Source organism: Dermacentor variabilis, chromosome 8 (assembly GCF_050947875.1).
Source record: "Dermacentor variabilis isolate Ectoservices chromosome 8, ASM5094787v1, whole genome shotgun sequence".
Taxonomy (NCBI): domain Eukaryota; kingdom Metazoa; phylum Arthropoda; class Arachnida; order Ixodida; family Ixodidae; genus Dermacentor; species Dermacentor variabilis.
The window spans coordinates 7935751-7950743 of record NC_134575.1 but is presented as its reverse complement, the minus strand read 5'-3'; the positions used below and the strand labels follow the sequence as shown (position 1 = coordinate 7950743).

The 14993-nt window shown below is 42.0% G+C and overlaps 1 protein-coding gene and 1 non-coding gene across 6 annotated transcripts in view; one reads left to right on the top strand and one right to left on the bottom strand.

Moving 5' to 3' along the window:
* The window catches only part of LOC142589574 (transmembrane channel-like protein 7), a 93478-nt gene that overhangs the window by 28556 nt on the left and 49929 nt on the right, over positions 1 to 14993 (bottom strand). For all 5 annotated transcript variants that reach the window (XM_075701045.1, XM_075701043.1, XM_075701044.1 and 2 more), the window contains 3 exons: positions 14883 to 14952; positions 12882 to 12963; positions 2458 to 2620 (listed from right to left, as the gene is read on the bottom strand). In XM_075701045.1, coding sequence (XP_075557160.1) covers positions 2458 to 2620; positions 12882 to 12963; positions 14883 to 14952 — 315 coding nt within the window. The remainder of the gene's footprint in view (positions 1 to 2457; positions 2621 to 12881; positions 12964 to 14882; positions 14953 to 14993) is intronic.
* Positions 10819 to 10891, top strand: TRNAL-CAA (transfer RNA leucine (anticodon CAA)). Its single transcript has one exon. It is a non-coding gene; the product is annotated as a tRNA-Leu (tRNA).

The following is a 14993-nucleotide window of genomic DNA, read 5'->3' as shown; positions in this document are numbered from 1 at the left end:
AGATATACAGCTTTCCTGGTGAAATTTGCAGAGTACACAATAGACAAGGACGCAGAGAAGGTGGACACACAAGCACCGTGTGTCCACCTTCTCTGCATCCTTGTCTATTTTGCGCAATACAAACTTCACCATGAATACTTACCAACTAGCCCAACTATCAGTTCTGCTGCTGACATAGACAGCTACAACACAATGCATTTGTAAGTTGTAACAGTTGAACAGGTTGATGGCCCAGCAGCCCAGTAACCTTTCAGATGCTATGCACACAATTGTGTACGCCACGATAATGCAACAAAAGCACTGATAAAAATAACAATATGTAAAAGTGTTGCATACATTTCAAAACACTTCTGATTAGACCTATGCTCTCATAATATGTGTAATGTGTCTTAGCAAAATGAATTGAAAGGTAGACAGCTGGGTATTCGCTCTCATGTCAGTATGTTGTCGACTAGTAGGTTCACTTTTTTCATTGTTCTTGAAAAATTTCTTACATCAGGCATATTTTCAAGTGACTGGTTAGGTGGCTTCTGAGTATGCTAGACACGAAATACTAGTTAATGTTCTCATACCAGCTGTTGCTGCAGAGTGTTCTCGCATGGAGTCAACATTATGTAAACTTAAAAAAAAACTCACTGAATTATTGAAAATTCTTCACCCATTTTGCAACTGTGTGCTTTTTATTATTCTGAAGATGCAAAAAAAATTGCAAGAACAAACACACCTCTATATTGGCATAAATAAGCATTTTAAAGTGAATAGCTCTTTTTGGCTCTTTCGACCATTTTCGTGGTATGTACGACAATGTTCGGTGGATGGCAGTTGGAGTTGGGCAAGAGAAAGGAAGAAAATGTGCCAAAGCAAAGGGCACATGCTCTCTCGTAACCGAGTACTGAGAAGGGGCAGAAAAGAGGGGGGAGAGGGAGCACTGTCACTTCTTAACTTGCTCACTCATTCATCGCGGTGGTCATGGGAATGCAAAGGAAAGGGTGCGTGCTCTTGGGCAAGTGAGTTGCCAGAAGGGGCAGGAGGGAAGATGAAGAAAGGCTCCGCTCACTCATTCGTTCGTTCACTCACTCGCTGGTTGCAGGAAGGTGCCGAAGGAAAGGGTGCACACTCTCCAGCAACTGAATTGCATAGAGGGACCAGCCGGAGGAGGAGGAGACTGTCCCTCCCTCGCTCACTATTCCATTCACCAGAGCTACCGTATTTACAGGATTTTAAGATGCATTCAATTTTCCCGAATTGAAAGTAAGAAATTAAAAGCACACATGAATGTAACACCTCCCATTTATAAAATAATAATATTGCATGCCAGCCAGTCTTTACAATCAGAAAAACTGAGGCATGCAGAATTTACCTTCACAAAAGGGAAGTTTTTTTTTTAATGAGTTTTTACTATGGAAGCAGTACGTCGCCATTGGCTTATGCCCCACAGATACTAAGCACACAGGAGTGATATTCTCGAACAATTGTTTATATCACTATCACTTTTTCAAGGTTTCATGCAACTCTGCAACAGACTTGTTGAAGTGTGTGGCCAACCTGGCACTGTGCACAAATCACGAGCTTGACACAGCAACAGAAACTCTGGCATCCATATTCACATACATATTCAGTGCCAAATCACATGAAATCTTACGAAAGTGAAAGTATCTCCAAAAGTGATTGATCAAGAACACTGCTCCAGATTGTATGTATTCAAGCACAAAATGACCCCACAGCAACCTTCACGAAAATGGCTCTGTTGCCATCTTGTGATGGCGATGATGGTGCATCTGATGGCTATGATGGCAGACTCTTGTTAACGCCGTGAACACATTTTAGTTTTATATTTGATTGTAACAGGCACTAAATGTTCAGATTAAATTTTTTGGAAAGAAATGTGCACATTAAATTTGATTAAATATGGTATTGCTTACAACAACAATCATTGCCGATGGTTTATGCATAATTTTGCATAATGAGTTCTGCATAATTCTGCAGAAGTCTCACACAAGCAACAGCTAACTCAAACAGCAAAGATTGACAAACAACACAATGTTTTAAGATCACAGTGACTTCTTCAGTGACTTTGCTGTTGCCAATATTGCCTGCTTTAGGAACTTGTCTGAATAAAATTGCTCAAAGCGGGTACCCCCCTCCCCCCATTCCCTATGCCCCTCTGTTCTTTTTTGAGACTTTATTTTTTTGTGAAGCTTGATAAAATGGTCATAAAAATGCAGAATAACCTTAAATTTATAAACTTACAAAAAATTGGAGAAAGTTGGCAAGCATTCCAAAAGGTTAAGACCACAAAAAATGTCAGATAGCGACATTCCTCTGCACCCACATCCATATTTTGGCGTGCTTTTCATGATTACGTCCATAGATTTTTTACAATTACAGCCACTTTCCCTTATTTCCAATTCTTTGAATGAAATGAAACCTAGAATTATCCAACTTAGTTGTTCTCACGTGGTAACTGCAGTGTAGGCCGTTTCATTTGGCTCAAACACGGTGGGCAGGATCCAGTGTGGGGTGATGATGAACAGAGCTGGCAGCAGGAACATGAGAAGATTGAGCAGCAACAGCCAGCGCAGGAACAAGAAGTACGACACCACCCCAGTGCCAAAGTGACCTGTGTTAAATGCTCTCTTAAAGCCGCGGCACACTCACAAGGATAAAAACATTGAAAAGTTCTTTAAGCCTCCAGGTGCCAGCCGTTTCGGGCATTTTCCACTTACTGTATGCTGGAGGTTTTTTCAAACTGACACAAGTTTGTCTGAGTAGCAAATATGCAGGCTTTAAATTCGAATGCTGTTTATTGGCAATATGTTGTGGGACATGTTACAATATTTTTATTCTGAAAATTCAAACAAAAATCAAGACATGTTAATTAGCACCTTACAAAGAAAAAAATATGTGAATCTTGATTATTTTACGAGGACACCTCATAATCAATATCACAGTCCCCTGAATCACAGTTCACAAGAAATTCTTAGATTTCTGCATTGCTCAAGAAATGCATGGGCCTTTTGCACTGGTCTGCCATGTTGTGAACACAACAGATGCGAGCAGCACCAACAGACAAGCTTTTTCATGCCATCTGTTGCATAAAACCAGGGTGTCAAATTGAATCCAAACCAAAAACCATACCCGAACTGGAATTTTAGCCAGAACTGAACCCGAACCGATATTCTTAGAACGGGTGTGAACCCAAACTGCGCCTGAACCAAAATAATAGTAATGCTTATTGGTGCGGCATGAAACGGTCTTTGTACTCATAGTGACGTTGCGCCGTCGGTGAGTAGAACGGCGTCCGCAGACGGCACTACGGCTTTTCTGCACAAAACGCAAACACGCGGCCAGAAACAGAGCCAAGACAGAGCCGACAGCAGCGCTCTGTCACTGTCACTGCTCTGTCATACAAGTCACTCGTACGCTCTAAGCTGGAATATGCCTCTGCCATCTGGAGCCCTAACCAAAAATATCTAACAAACTGTCTAGAATCAGTACAGAATCGTGCCACAAGATTCATCCATTCATGCTATTCATATGATGTCAGTATATCATCGTTAAAAGCAGAATCCGGCTTAACAACCCTGACTTGTCGGCGTCGTATCGCTACTATGTACTTATTTCATAAGTTTTTTTACAGCTCACTACATCATCCACCCTACATCAGTCCTCCTGCACGCATTTCACTCCGCATTGGTCATCCCTTTCAAGTCGCCCGTCCACGTGCGCACACTACCACTTTCGCTACATCATTCTTCTTACGTTCAGCCTCGGACTGGAACGGCCTTCCACACGACATCGCCACAATCACCTGCCCATCCACGTTTTTGAACTGCATAATTAACATATTTACCAGCGAGCAAACTTGTACCTAAACATCTTTCCCTTGTGTATATAATTTATTTTATTAGCTACCCACCCCTTATGTAATACCCAAAATCCTGGGGGCCTTTAAGGTAATAAAGTGAAGTGAAGTGAAGTGAAGAAAGCGGAACTATGGTGGCTAGCGGAAGGGAAAACGCACAATGATAAGCTGGTTCTGTATTTTATGACGCCAACTTCGACGCTCGTTGCAATGGATGACCCTGACAACGACACATTAGCTCGCGATGCTGGGATCGAGTTCAGCAATTGAAGCACTGATGAACGTGACCTGCTGTTGAGGGCTCGTGCTGCCGGCGTCGTTGTGTACTACTACGACGACAGCCTGCTTTGAAATGCACTTCACGCGACTTCAGTAAGTCGGCGTTGAACTCGTAATCCTCTGGACGAAAGTGCAGCGAGCACACTACGTGATTTTTCGGCTCTTTGGCAGCGCGCTGCGGCAGAGGTACGGCACTTAACCACTTCGAACGGAGAGGTTCACTCGTTGGCACATAGTGATAAGTAACGTTGGATTCGCCGCTGCAACTGCCCTTGACCAAGTTCCGCGGACCGTTCGCGCATCCCACGACATCACATGGACGTGGCATTCTCGCTGCTTGTTGCAAATGCAAGTTTCGCGAGCCAGCAGGACCACCGCAGCACGACGTGATAAAGAAACAACTGAAACTCCAAAGCGCGCGTGGCGCTAAGTCGAGCGCGAGAGTCGAGCGAAAATGAAACCTTTCGATCACCCATAGTAAAGGGTAATGTCAAAATGTTATTTTTTTCTTAGAATCGAATAGAAGTAGACAAGTAGCATTTTCTTCCGTCTTAATAATCTAATGAAATGATCTTTTTAATACGAGTAGTTGAGTACTAGTGACATAAATTATGATGAGGAGTGCTTTCGTCATCGGGCTAGTACCGGAATGTCGCTGGGGGGTCCCAAATCGTGTCTTGCATTTACCTCAATTTTTCGGTTACTAAAGCTCTGTTCGTGATTATATTGACGCCTTAGACATTCTAGAGCATTGCTTTATCACTTTAACTTGACTTTCTGGTAACCTTTAGTGTCCCTTTAATAGATAAGCAACAAAGTCAACTCACATAGTCACAAAAGCGAGGCTGAAAAATGCGACTCCAAACCAATGAGCAGTGTCATCGATTATGGTTGTGCTATTAAAGTGCAACTACATCTCGTGGGCCTTAACAACAGCTGATGAAAATTATGCATTCGATAAATCACCAATGGAAACATTTGAAAAAGTACAGACAATTTCATTAGAATAGGAAAATGTGAAGTCACAGGCTGTTTGCTTCCATCCACAAATAATTATAATACGAAACTGTGCAGGCTTCCTGACGTTTGCTTGTGGCAATGTGTGCCGAGATATGCCGAGATTGTAGTACTGTATTTAACATTGGTAATTTTGTCAAAAGTCTCTTTGCATAGCCATAAAAAGTAATGACAATATATATTATAAGATTTCATCCCCAATTGTGACCCTCTTTCTTCTCCTCTTTGCCTTCCCTTGTGCAGAGAAGGCCAGATACACCATTTTCCGGCCAACCTCTCTGCCTTTTCTAATCAATAAACTTCTTCTTACTTTTAACTGCCTTTTCACTAAACAAAATGTTTTAGCTATGCCTTCAGTACTACCAGAGAAAAAAACTACAGATGGCATGCGTACTGTGTTAGTGAAGATGAAAGTGGGGTTTTTGTTAGTTATTTTACTGTAGCATTGATTTTATCTTGACACCGAAATAACAGATAGGTGTTGGAACTCAGGACACATGCATGTGGTACTTAGTTCAAAACCTGGATGAATCCATTGCTCTGAATTACTGCAAAAATCCCAAGGCTCACCGGTGCAATACCTGCCATTATAAAATGAGGGCTATAAATGCAGATGGGTCAGCAAGTGTATTCTTGTTGGAATGTTGTGGTGAATATTTTAATTTACTTATGCTTATTTTGTACTGTTGTGTGATCTGTTTATGTGGTAAATTCAATGTGATGTGTACTGGTGCAGTATACGATGACTTGGTGTAACAAGAATAAAATGACAAACTTTCATTTTTTCCACCGAGACGTTGGCACTGTGAAATGTAGATGGCACTGCTGTGCCTCCACAAGCTGCTATTACTGGATGTATAGGCTTCTATGGGAGCTTCGCTACCATGCATACATATACCTTGTAAGTGATGCTTCAAAATATTTCTTTCTTCAGTCAGTGCACCCCACAAGCAGATTGTTATGACTCACAAGTTGTGTCATGCATGAGAATGGGGATAGACCTAGGCAGAGACGCTTGCACTTGTGAACTTGGCTATGCCAGTTCTGTTCCACAGCCAGAACTTTGTCTCAGGGACTCCGCAGAATCATCGTTTCTGTTGAAGCTCCCAATTCGGCTGTTATCGGTCAGTTTGCTGCTATTTATACTAAATAAACCGTAAAACACACACGCCAGAATACACAGTGAGCAAAAATGACGATGTTGTAAAGCAGAGAAAATAGGAAAACCAACGAGTTCATCAGCACAGTTTCTAACAATAACACTGCGGTCGTCGGTACACACGCTGTCACCATCCCAGTGCGCGGCAACAACGGCGCTTAAACGCATAGGAAATGTGCTTTCGTTGCATGCCATGGTTCAACCTATGTTTGGCACCTCCAAGCAGATTACAACACACTTTGATTTTTCAAATCTTTGCCAGAGACCAATGTGCATGATTTGGACTGCACCACGTACGGTTGCATAAGAAAGAATATTGCGGTATTTACTGCAAACTGCCCTTGTTTATCTTTCAGAAACATCAATGTATTTACCTGATTTTATTTTTAAAAAAGCAGAAAACTGAGCAAGATGGTAATTGCTAGCATCTTTCTTTGCTACAGACTATAAGTTTGCAGTTGTAATTTGTGTAATAAAATGTGAATGTGCCCTCATTCTGACACTACAGGTCATATGCCACAGTTCACTTACCATCAGTCATGTAGTAATTACCTGAAGCAAATCAAACATTAATTGGCTTGACTATACTGCGGTCAAGGACTGGAAGCTAAGCCAGTAAGACATAGGCATAGTCGCTAATTAAGTTTGATATGTACATGAAAATTTATCTGTATCTGCACAATAAATTTGTAAACTGCAACATTGCAGAGAATGTTGTCTTCATTTACTCTTATCAAGGTGCCTCAGCTGATTTGTGAACTGTCATTTTTGAAAAAGCCATCGCTAAAATTGTGGCGATGGTGGCTGCACGAGAAGTTCATCCAAGCGGCATGATCGTGCTTTGAATAAGTGTACCAAAAAAAAGATGGATCCAGCTCGGAACTGTCCGACTGCTGTACACAGTGTTGGCGTCTCAATACCCGAATGTACGCTGCATCCTCAATGCCAATTCTTATAGTTTCACTCAAATACTATAAATGACAAAAACTCTTGCAGTCTGCAGGCGAAAAGACCGATGCAAATGGCAACTTGTCTGAATGATTCTAGTTCAGCAGAGCCGCAGTTGTTGCACAGATGACTCAGTTCCTGAGTAAACACATGGAGGTCTCTTATGCACAAAATTTACCAGGCATGGAGTAAACCAGTGTGGCATTAGGCAGCCTGTGAAATCACAGTCTCTATTTAGACAAACCAATTTATTATTTAACCCATCCCAACATATTTGGATTCCTTCAAAACTGTGTATGGTTCTGCAGTACTATTATTGCTCTCAGCTCTTTCAACGAGCACTACGCTCTAGTATATGCATCTGGGACGTGCCCTCTCTCTTTTTTATAGATCTTATTGTCATTGTGCGCCTGTGATTGTATTGTACCATATCTGGTGTACATGTATCAAATAATGTAAACAAGCCTTGTGTTGCTCAACAGACTCCATGAAACTTTTCATCTCACTTTTTTTTAGAAATAGGGAGTAGTCGATTCCACATTAGACAATCGTCCTTCTCGAACATTGGTATTTAATTCGAATAGAAAATTTCACTATTCGAACGCCCCTGTAAATTTCTACTGTGACCGTGGGCCAGGGAGCCCATTCCTTCCACTTCCTGAAAAAAACCTGCGCATGCACTATGCGGACAAGTCAATAGCACTGTGCAGCGTGTCGCCATCATAGGGCAAGATAACGTTTATTATGCCAAACCAGTTTGCAAACCGATTCACTGTCACAAACCAGTTAGCAAACCATTATAATATTTTTTTCTAGAAACCAGAATTGAGCCGGAACAAAATCAAGGCTTGTTGAACCCAAATTCAAACCAAACTGATATATATTTTTTCGGCTCGACATCCTGATAAAAACAAACCCTACCATGCAATTTTAATTTAACAAACTTTTATACAGATGGCGCAACCAGACTTAATGTTTCACATTCACAAATTATCTTGGGAAAGGCAAGGAATGTGCAAAAGGTGTGACAGAGCTTTATTCGAGCATGACCAGAGGCCTGCATCAATGGCTAGGCAAGTAGCATATACTTAAACATCTTGAAGGGGCAGCACAATATGACGAAGACAGAAGGCAGGAACACACAGAACAGCGCTGAGTTCCAGTTCAGTGCTGTCCTGTGTGTTCCTGCCTTCTGTCTTCATCTTATTGCGCTGCCCCTTCAAGATGTTCAACCTGTACCAACTCGCCCAAATGTCGATCCTTCTACAGCATATACTTAGGCAAGGTACATGAAGGGTTAAAGGCCAACTGCAACGAAATTTTGGTGTGTGTAAGACGCCTAGTTTAAGATAATGCAGGTGTAGAAAATACTCCATGAAAAATATCGCATTCGAAACATGAGCAGAACTGTCATGAAAGGCTTGCAAAAATAGACATTTTGTATGGTCAAAGGTAAACATACGGAAGATATCTGCCTGGTTGAGAGCAATCGAATTAAAGACAAGAAACGCTTTATAATTAAAAAAATTTTAAAAATTAAAAACCTAAAAATCTTAAAAACTCGACGTTTCGGAGCTCGACCAGCTCCTTCCTTCTTCAGAGGTGAGGTGGCATGAGGTCTAGCAGTGCTTATATACATTTTTTATGCTTTGACAGGTACGCAGACACTTTTCGCAGACGCTGAGCGTAAGAAGCGGGAAATATTCCTGACGAACAATTGATGTTACTACCTGGCGTCTTCTGGATGTGCCAGGGTTCCAAAAGGAGCCGCTGCCAGTGGTTCTTTTCTCTCTTCCCAAAATGACAATGTAGTCGGGGCTAATCTGATGATCAAAAAGCTCATTCTGCCACAGCACTACATTCTATGCTTAGGTGGCAAAGGTCATTGTTGCGTTGACAAATTCTTTCTGGAAAGTTTTTAGAGTCGCTAATATACGACACGGGGCACTCGGTGCAGGTAATTTTGTACACAATGCCCTGTGCCTTCTCGTAGGAAGGCAGTCTTTTGGACAAAGCTAGCAACCTTAGAGAGGGGCTTATGAGCAACGTCAACTCCTGCCCCTTGCAGCACATAGGCTAATATTTTACTGATGCCTTGAACATATGGTATCAAGACACGGCATTGCTGCCTGGGTAGTTCGGTGGCCACTGTCTTCCTTTCATTCTCGTTTCATTGGAGGAGGGCTTGGTGTATAAATGCCTTTATGTAACCATTCATCCCAGTGTCACAGATTACTGTGTTCTGTGCGTCCTTCTGGAGATGTGGAGATGAGCAAATTCTTTAGGCCCTCTTTAAGAGGCTTTGAACTACACAAAACTCGTGGCAGGTGAGGTGATTAGAATTAAAGTGAAGATATTGTATTGTATGTGTCGGTTTTCTGAATATGGAAAAGGAACATTCAGTCACTCTCTTTTCATGAAGTCATCTAAGAAAGGGAGAAAACCAGAATTTTCGTGCTCCATGGTAAACTGTATAGCCAGCTCTATGGAGTTCAAGTGCACTGCTCATTTATAGCATATTTAGCTAAAGTGAAATCTTGTTGCAGTTGGCCTTTAAAAGAAAACTAGCACGACATTTTCTATTTGTCATTTGCAATGGTGCCACTAACAAACTGAGATCTGGAGCAATTTTGGAGCAGTCTGGAGAGTTCAGATTTCGGAGCACTTTGGAGCTAATAAATGCCAACTGCTGGACACATCCTTGGCTATTTCAAATACTTAAACTTGACAAGTATTATTCCAGAAAGGATTTGCTTCGATGTAAAATAATGCTGCTATGCCTCTAAATATGAAAAAAGGGGAAACCTAAATTTTACTATCCCTTTAATTTAAATGAAGACAACAAACATGTTCACAAAGCATGCTGTAATTAGTTTACTTCAAATTGAGCGAAGCTGCTCAAATATTGCCTCTTACATCTTATGAATTTTTCACTGACAGCTGCTCGCCTAGCCATGGCCAAGGTTCTAGCATCAATCAGAAACATCTGGCAAGACTCAATGTCATCAATGCTCTTCTAAGCCAGGCCAGCCTTGATGAACCCCTAATAACACTCAAGCATTGCTTTAAACAACACCAGGCACTTTACAATAGTCTGCTTTTTCCCGTAAAGCTTAAGTATCTGTTCTGCAACTCGTCGATTCACAAGTGATGCTGACCAATTATTTGGACACCTGCAATTCAAACAAGCTCTATTATTTGGACTACTTCGAGGCACCATCACTGGCCCATAAATTTAATGTATTACTACGACCGAAATTTCGGACACCTTAAGGCACGCCATTCAATCATTTAAAAAACACGCCGTCATTCTGCTATTATAGCACGGTCAACTTCTGGGCTGCAATATTGTAGCGATGCACTCCGCTCAATTGTATTCCGACTTTATCATTGTCATGAGAAGCCAACAAACACTGACACCAAGGACAACATAGGGGAAATTACTTGTGCTTAATAAATCCCAGGGTTAACCCAGGTTAATCCCAGGCTTAACACTCCCAGGGTTCTACTAGTACACATAAATACCCAAGAAAGTGGATGGGGAAACAGCGCAGCGGTAGCTCAATTGGTAGAGCATCGCACGCAAAATGCGAAGGTTGTGGGTTCGGTTCCCACCTGCAGCAAGTTGTTTTTCATCCACTTTAATTGCAATTAATCTATTGTTTCTTCCTTCCATTTATTAAGCACAAGTAATTTCCCCTATGTTGTCCTTGGTGTCAGTGTTTGTTGGCTTCTCATGATATGACTAGTAAAAATCGGGCCCCTCGGTTAACCCCCTTTCTTCTCAACCTTATCATTGACCATTCACGGCCAGCTGATACCATTCATAACGCAGGTGGAGACCCGCTCTAACCACTGACGAAGCGCCAAAAGGAGTGTTACAGAATGAAGCATTGCTACAAAATCACAGTTCTGTTATGTTGCTAAAGATTGAAGATTCGGTGTATGCACTGATTGGACTTTCGTCACTCTCTGGCGACAGCAGACAATGGTAGAGATACGGACTGACCATATCACAAGCAAGCATCCATGTATGCAGGAACAATGTTAGTAAACTTCGGCTTTATTTTGGAGCGCCACTCTCAGGGGTCCATTCCTGCGGCAAGCATCGGCATGCATCGGGGTCATGCCTCGGCTTAACTGAGCAAACAAGCACAGTGAAAGATGAAAGCAAATGCGGAGCGCAGCCGAGAGTGAAAGATGCAAGGAGGAAAGCGGAGGGAAGGGTGCCGCAGAACCATGAGGTGGAAAGTGGAGGAGGGTATGGAAAAAGTGTGAGAAGAAAAGAGTAGTGTGGCAACAATGGCTTCGAGATGGTGCCAGAGTAGTGCATGTCGTCTGGGAGGTCTGTTGGTGGTGCCTGCTGAGAATCGCGCCCACACGTCACCCACCTCCTGACTCTCGTGGTCTCCAGATTAGCGAGGCAGTCGCACCGCACTTTGCTCCATTTGCAATGTGCCACAAAATACAGATTGTTCGCGGCAGCCAATATATAGCATAATGAAAACATGTATAGCGCTGGGCTCAAATTTCGTATTAGGGAATATCGTAATTGTCTGTGAATTTTCTTGGATGATGCATTTCAGGTATATGACACTTCGCCCGACTAGCACCGGACAAGTCGATGGACGACAGCGTTCCTGGCACAGTGCCAAGAATGCCGTCGCTCATAGACACCGATGCGTCTGACGTTAGTGACTTGAAATCCCACAAAAGTGAATGTATCCCCGAAAGTGGCCATTTGAGAATACAGCACTTTTTTAGCCACTCGTGGAGTAAAGTCCCTTGTTTTCTGGCGAATTTCAATGTTTCCAACTCCCAATTATTCAAACTTTTCAGCGATCCCCATCAAGCCCGAATTGACAGTTGGTGACGTATAAATAATGTGAAGTTCGATTTACGAAGCCGCTTTAGCCAAGCACACTATGCACGTCTGCAAACCACTGCAGCCACCCAAATAATGTGCAGTCGCTAATTTTGGTGCACTTGGGCACAAAATCATGTTTTTTTATCAGGATGGTACAGAAAATATTGTTTGGCACAATTTGAAGCTTCTGGCGTAGGAGTGGGACCGCTGCATTTGTATTGCAGTAAATGAAAATCTGAACTCTCAGTACCCCAGAAAAAATAATGAGGAGTATAATAGTGCCATAAATAACTAAGCTTATTACTTGTTTCTACGGACCAATTTCGATTTCAGTGACCAGGAGGTGAGTGCATTACCAAGGCGTGACACATTGGCCCAATTCTTGTGATCACAGCAAATGTCACATGCGAGCACAGCCAGGAAAAATGTGCGCAGCACTCTCCTTCATTGTTTATGAGAAATGTCATTATACTTAGCCTTACAGCTACATGAGAAGGATATCTGCTTCTTTAATGCAACAGTTTCTGAACTCGAGCTGGCTGGTACAGCACAAAGAGCACAAGAAATATCGGACAAGCAGCGGCATTGTGCCCTATATCTTTCTTCACCCGTTGTTCCCACTTTCTATCATGAAGTCATCTTCAGTGCATGTACGCCAATTCTTTGACTTTAATATAAAGTGGAAAAGATGCATTTTACAGAGCACACAATAATCAAGAGGATGTTCATCCTGGAGAAATACATACCTTCAATGGTTTTAAGTGCACTTGACCACATTGTGAGCCACGTTGTTATATCCCTGCCAAGTTCCGAGGCTTTCTTCATGGCCTGGAAAGCAGAGCAGTTGGCCTTGCACATAGTCACAAGGAAAAGGGACACTGGGGTCAGTACTGCCATGCACATCACACAGTCATCACACAAAGTAGGACTATTTACCCTAACTTAACGGACACGCATAAGCATGCACACAGGGCAGGCAAGGGGTGCTATGGGACCTCCCCCCCCCCTAAAGTGCTCGAGGGGGACAGTGATCAGGACAGTGTGCTGTCTAGCAGCTATGAAGACTTTGGCTTCACCCACCACAGTAGCACAGCGGCTATGGCATTGCACTGCTGACATCGAGGTCGGGGTTTCAAGACCAGCGTAATGGCCACATTCCAACGGGGATTGAATGCAACAAAGCTTGTCTACCATTTATTGGGTGTTTGTTAAAGAAGCCCAGGTGCTTAAAAAAATTAATCTGAAGGCCCCCACTATGGCGTGCCTCATAATCAGATCTTGGTTATGGCATGTAACACCTGATAATTTAATTAATTTAAGCTTTTATTTTAAATAGGTGAGATCAGGATGCATAAGCAATTACTCAGGTTATATGTGTTCATTAGCATCCTTAATAATTAGTTCCTACTGCCTTTTCAATGCATAATGCATAATTTTTTGTACATGTTATTTGGCATTTCTAGGCAAATCTCAATTTTTTCAGTGCCTTTGTGCTATAAGCACAAGCAGTATGATAGTCAACCAAACACGATGAAAAGTGTGATAATCGATTACTGAACATACACAAAATGTCCCGAGTTGGATAACAGGTAAAGAAAGAGAGTAAATGAGGCGACGGAGGGGGTAGGGCATGGCAAGGTAGTTTGCCGCCTACCCCCCCCCCCACCCCATTGAAAATCACTGCACACAACTATGTGGACAAGTTATTTAAGCAGACAGAAGCCAAACAGTAAATGATTGAGCTTTAGAAAGTGCCTAATGCAGGCTGCTTGGAGCATGAATGATTAAAGCTATGGCACTAGCGACAACACAAGCAATAAATTCAGGTACTACACACGAAAGAACTACTGCACAAATTTTAATGTGAATTATTACTGTTAAGCAGCAACAACACAAACTGAAATCTTTTGTTTCCACTCAATTCACTGAGGGTTCCAAACAGGTATGTTGCATAATTTAATGGATGATGATTACAAAAATAGTCTGTACCAATAGTTGGCTTCCCATTCATTACCAATGGACTCCTGCAAATTTTGCTACAGTTAATTCAATCCCTTGGTAAATTCAGTTTCAAATCTATCCCATGATTGACAGCAAAATGCATTCTTCTACTATAATATAGTATGCACAGCAATGCAAATTCTATACCATACAACAGTCACCACCACTGGAGAAAGAAATAATAGTGATGACTTCAATTAAGGTCACTGTTAGACATGTGACTTTGTCCAGGCCAAAGACAATCGCAATTTGTAGAAGATGCATAGATAATAAAAATAAACAGCTTCAACCACTTCCACTAAACGCATAATGTTTGTGAGGCAACCCACGTATAGCAATGCCAGTGGCAACGGGAACCTGTCAGCTCCAAGCAATTCAGAGGTCACTGTTATTGAAGTATGCTGTGTGGTGATGTAGTCGCACTACTAATTAGCTTTCCCATAGCCTTATTCTGGGAAGGCCACCTATCGCAAATGCATTTACACAAATAATTAGTTGTGCATGGTTGTCAGGCACACTATAAGTGTCTTCAAATGTGCTGAATGACAACAATTCAGTAATATACAGAAACATGATACAATGACCGAGGCCATTTCAGCTCGTATATTTTGGTACCAGCTGTCTGCAGGTCCCTCAGAAGGAGATAAAATATGTTGCATGGGCAAACATAACTATATAAAATGCATAGTACAATCCTGCAGTAATAGAAGACAAGAATAAACCAAATTAAATATAAAATGTCGAACCTTGAAGCTTTTCAAGTTCCAGGCATCAAATTTCTCCCCTTCTTGCGGTGGTGACCTCTGAAGTTGATTCCTGCAAGTAAATAAAGTGGAAAGCATAAGCACTATGTTGGC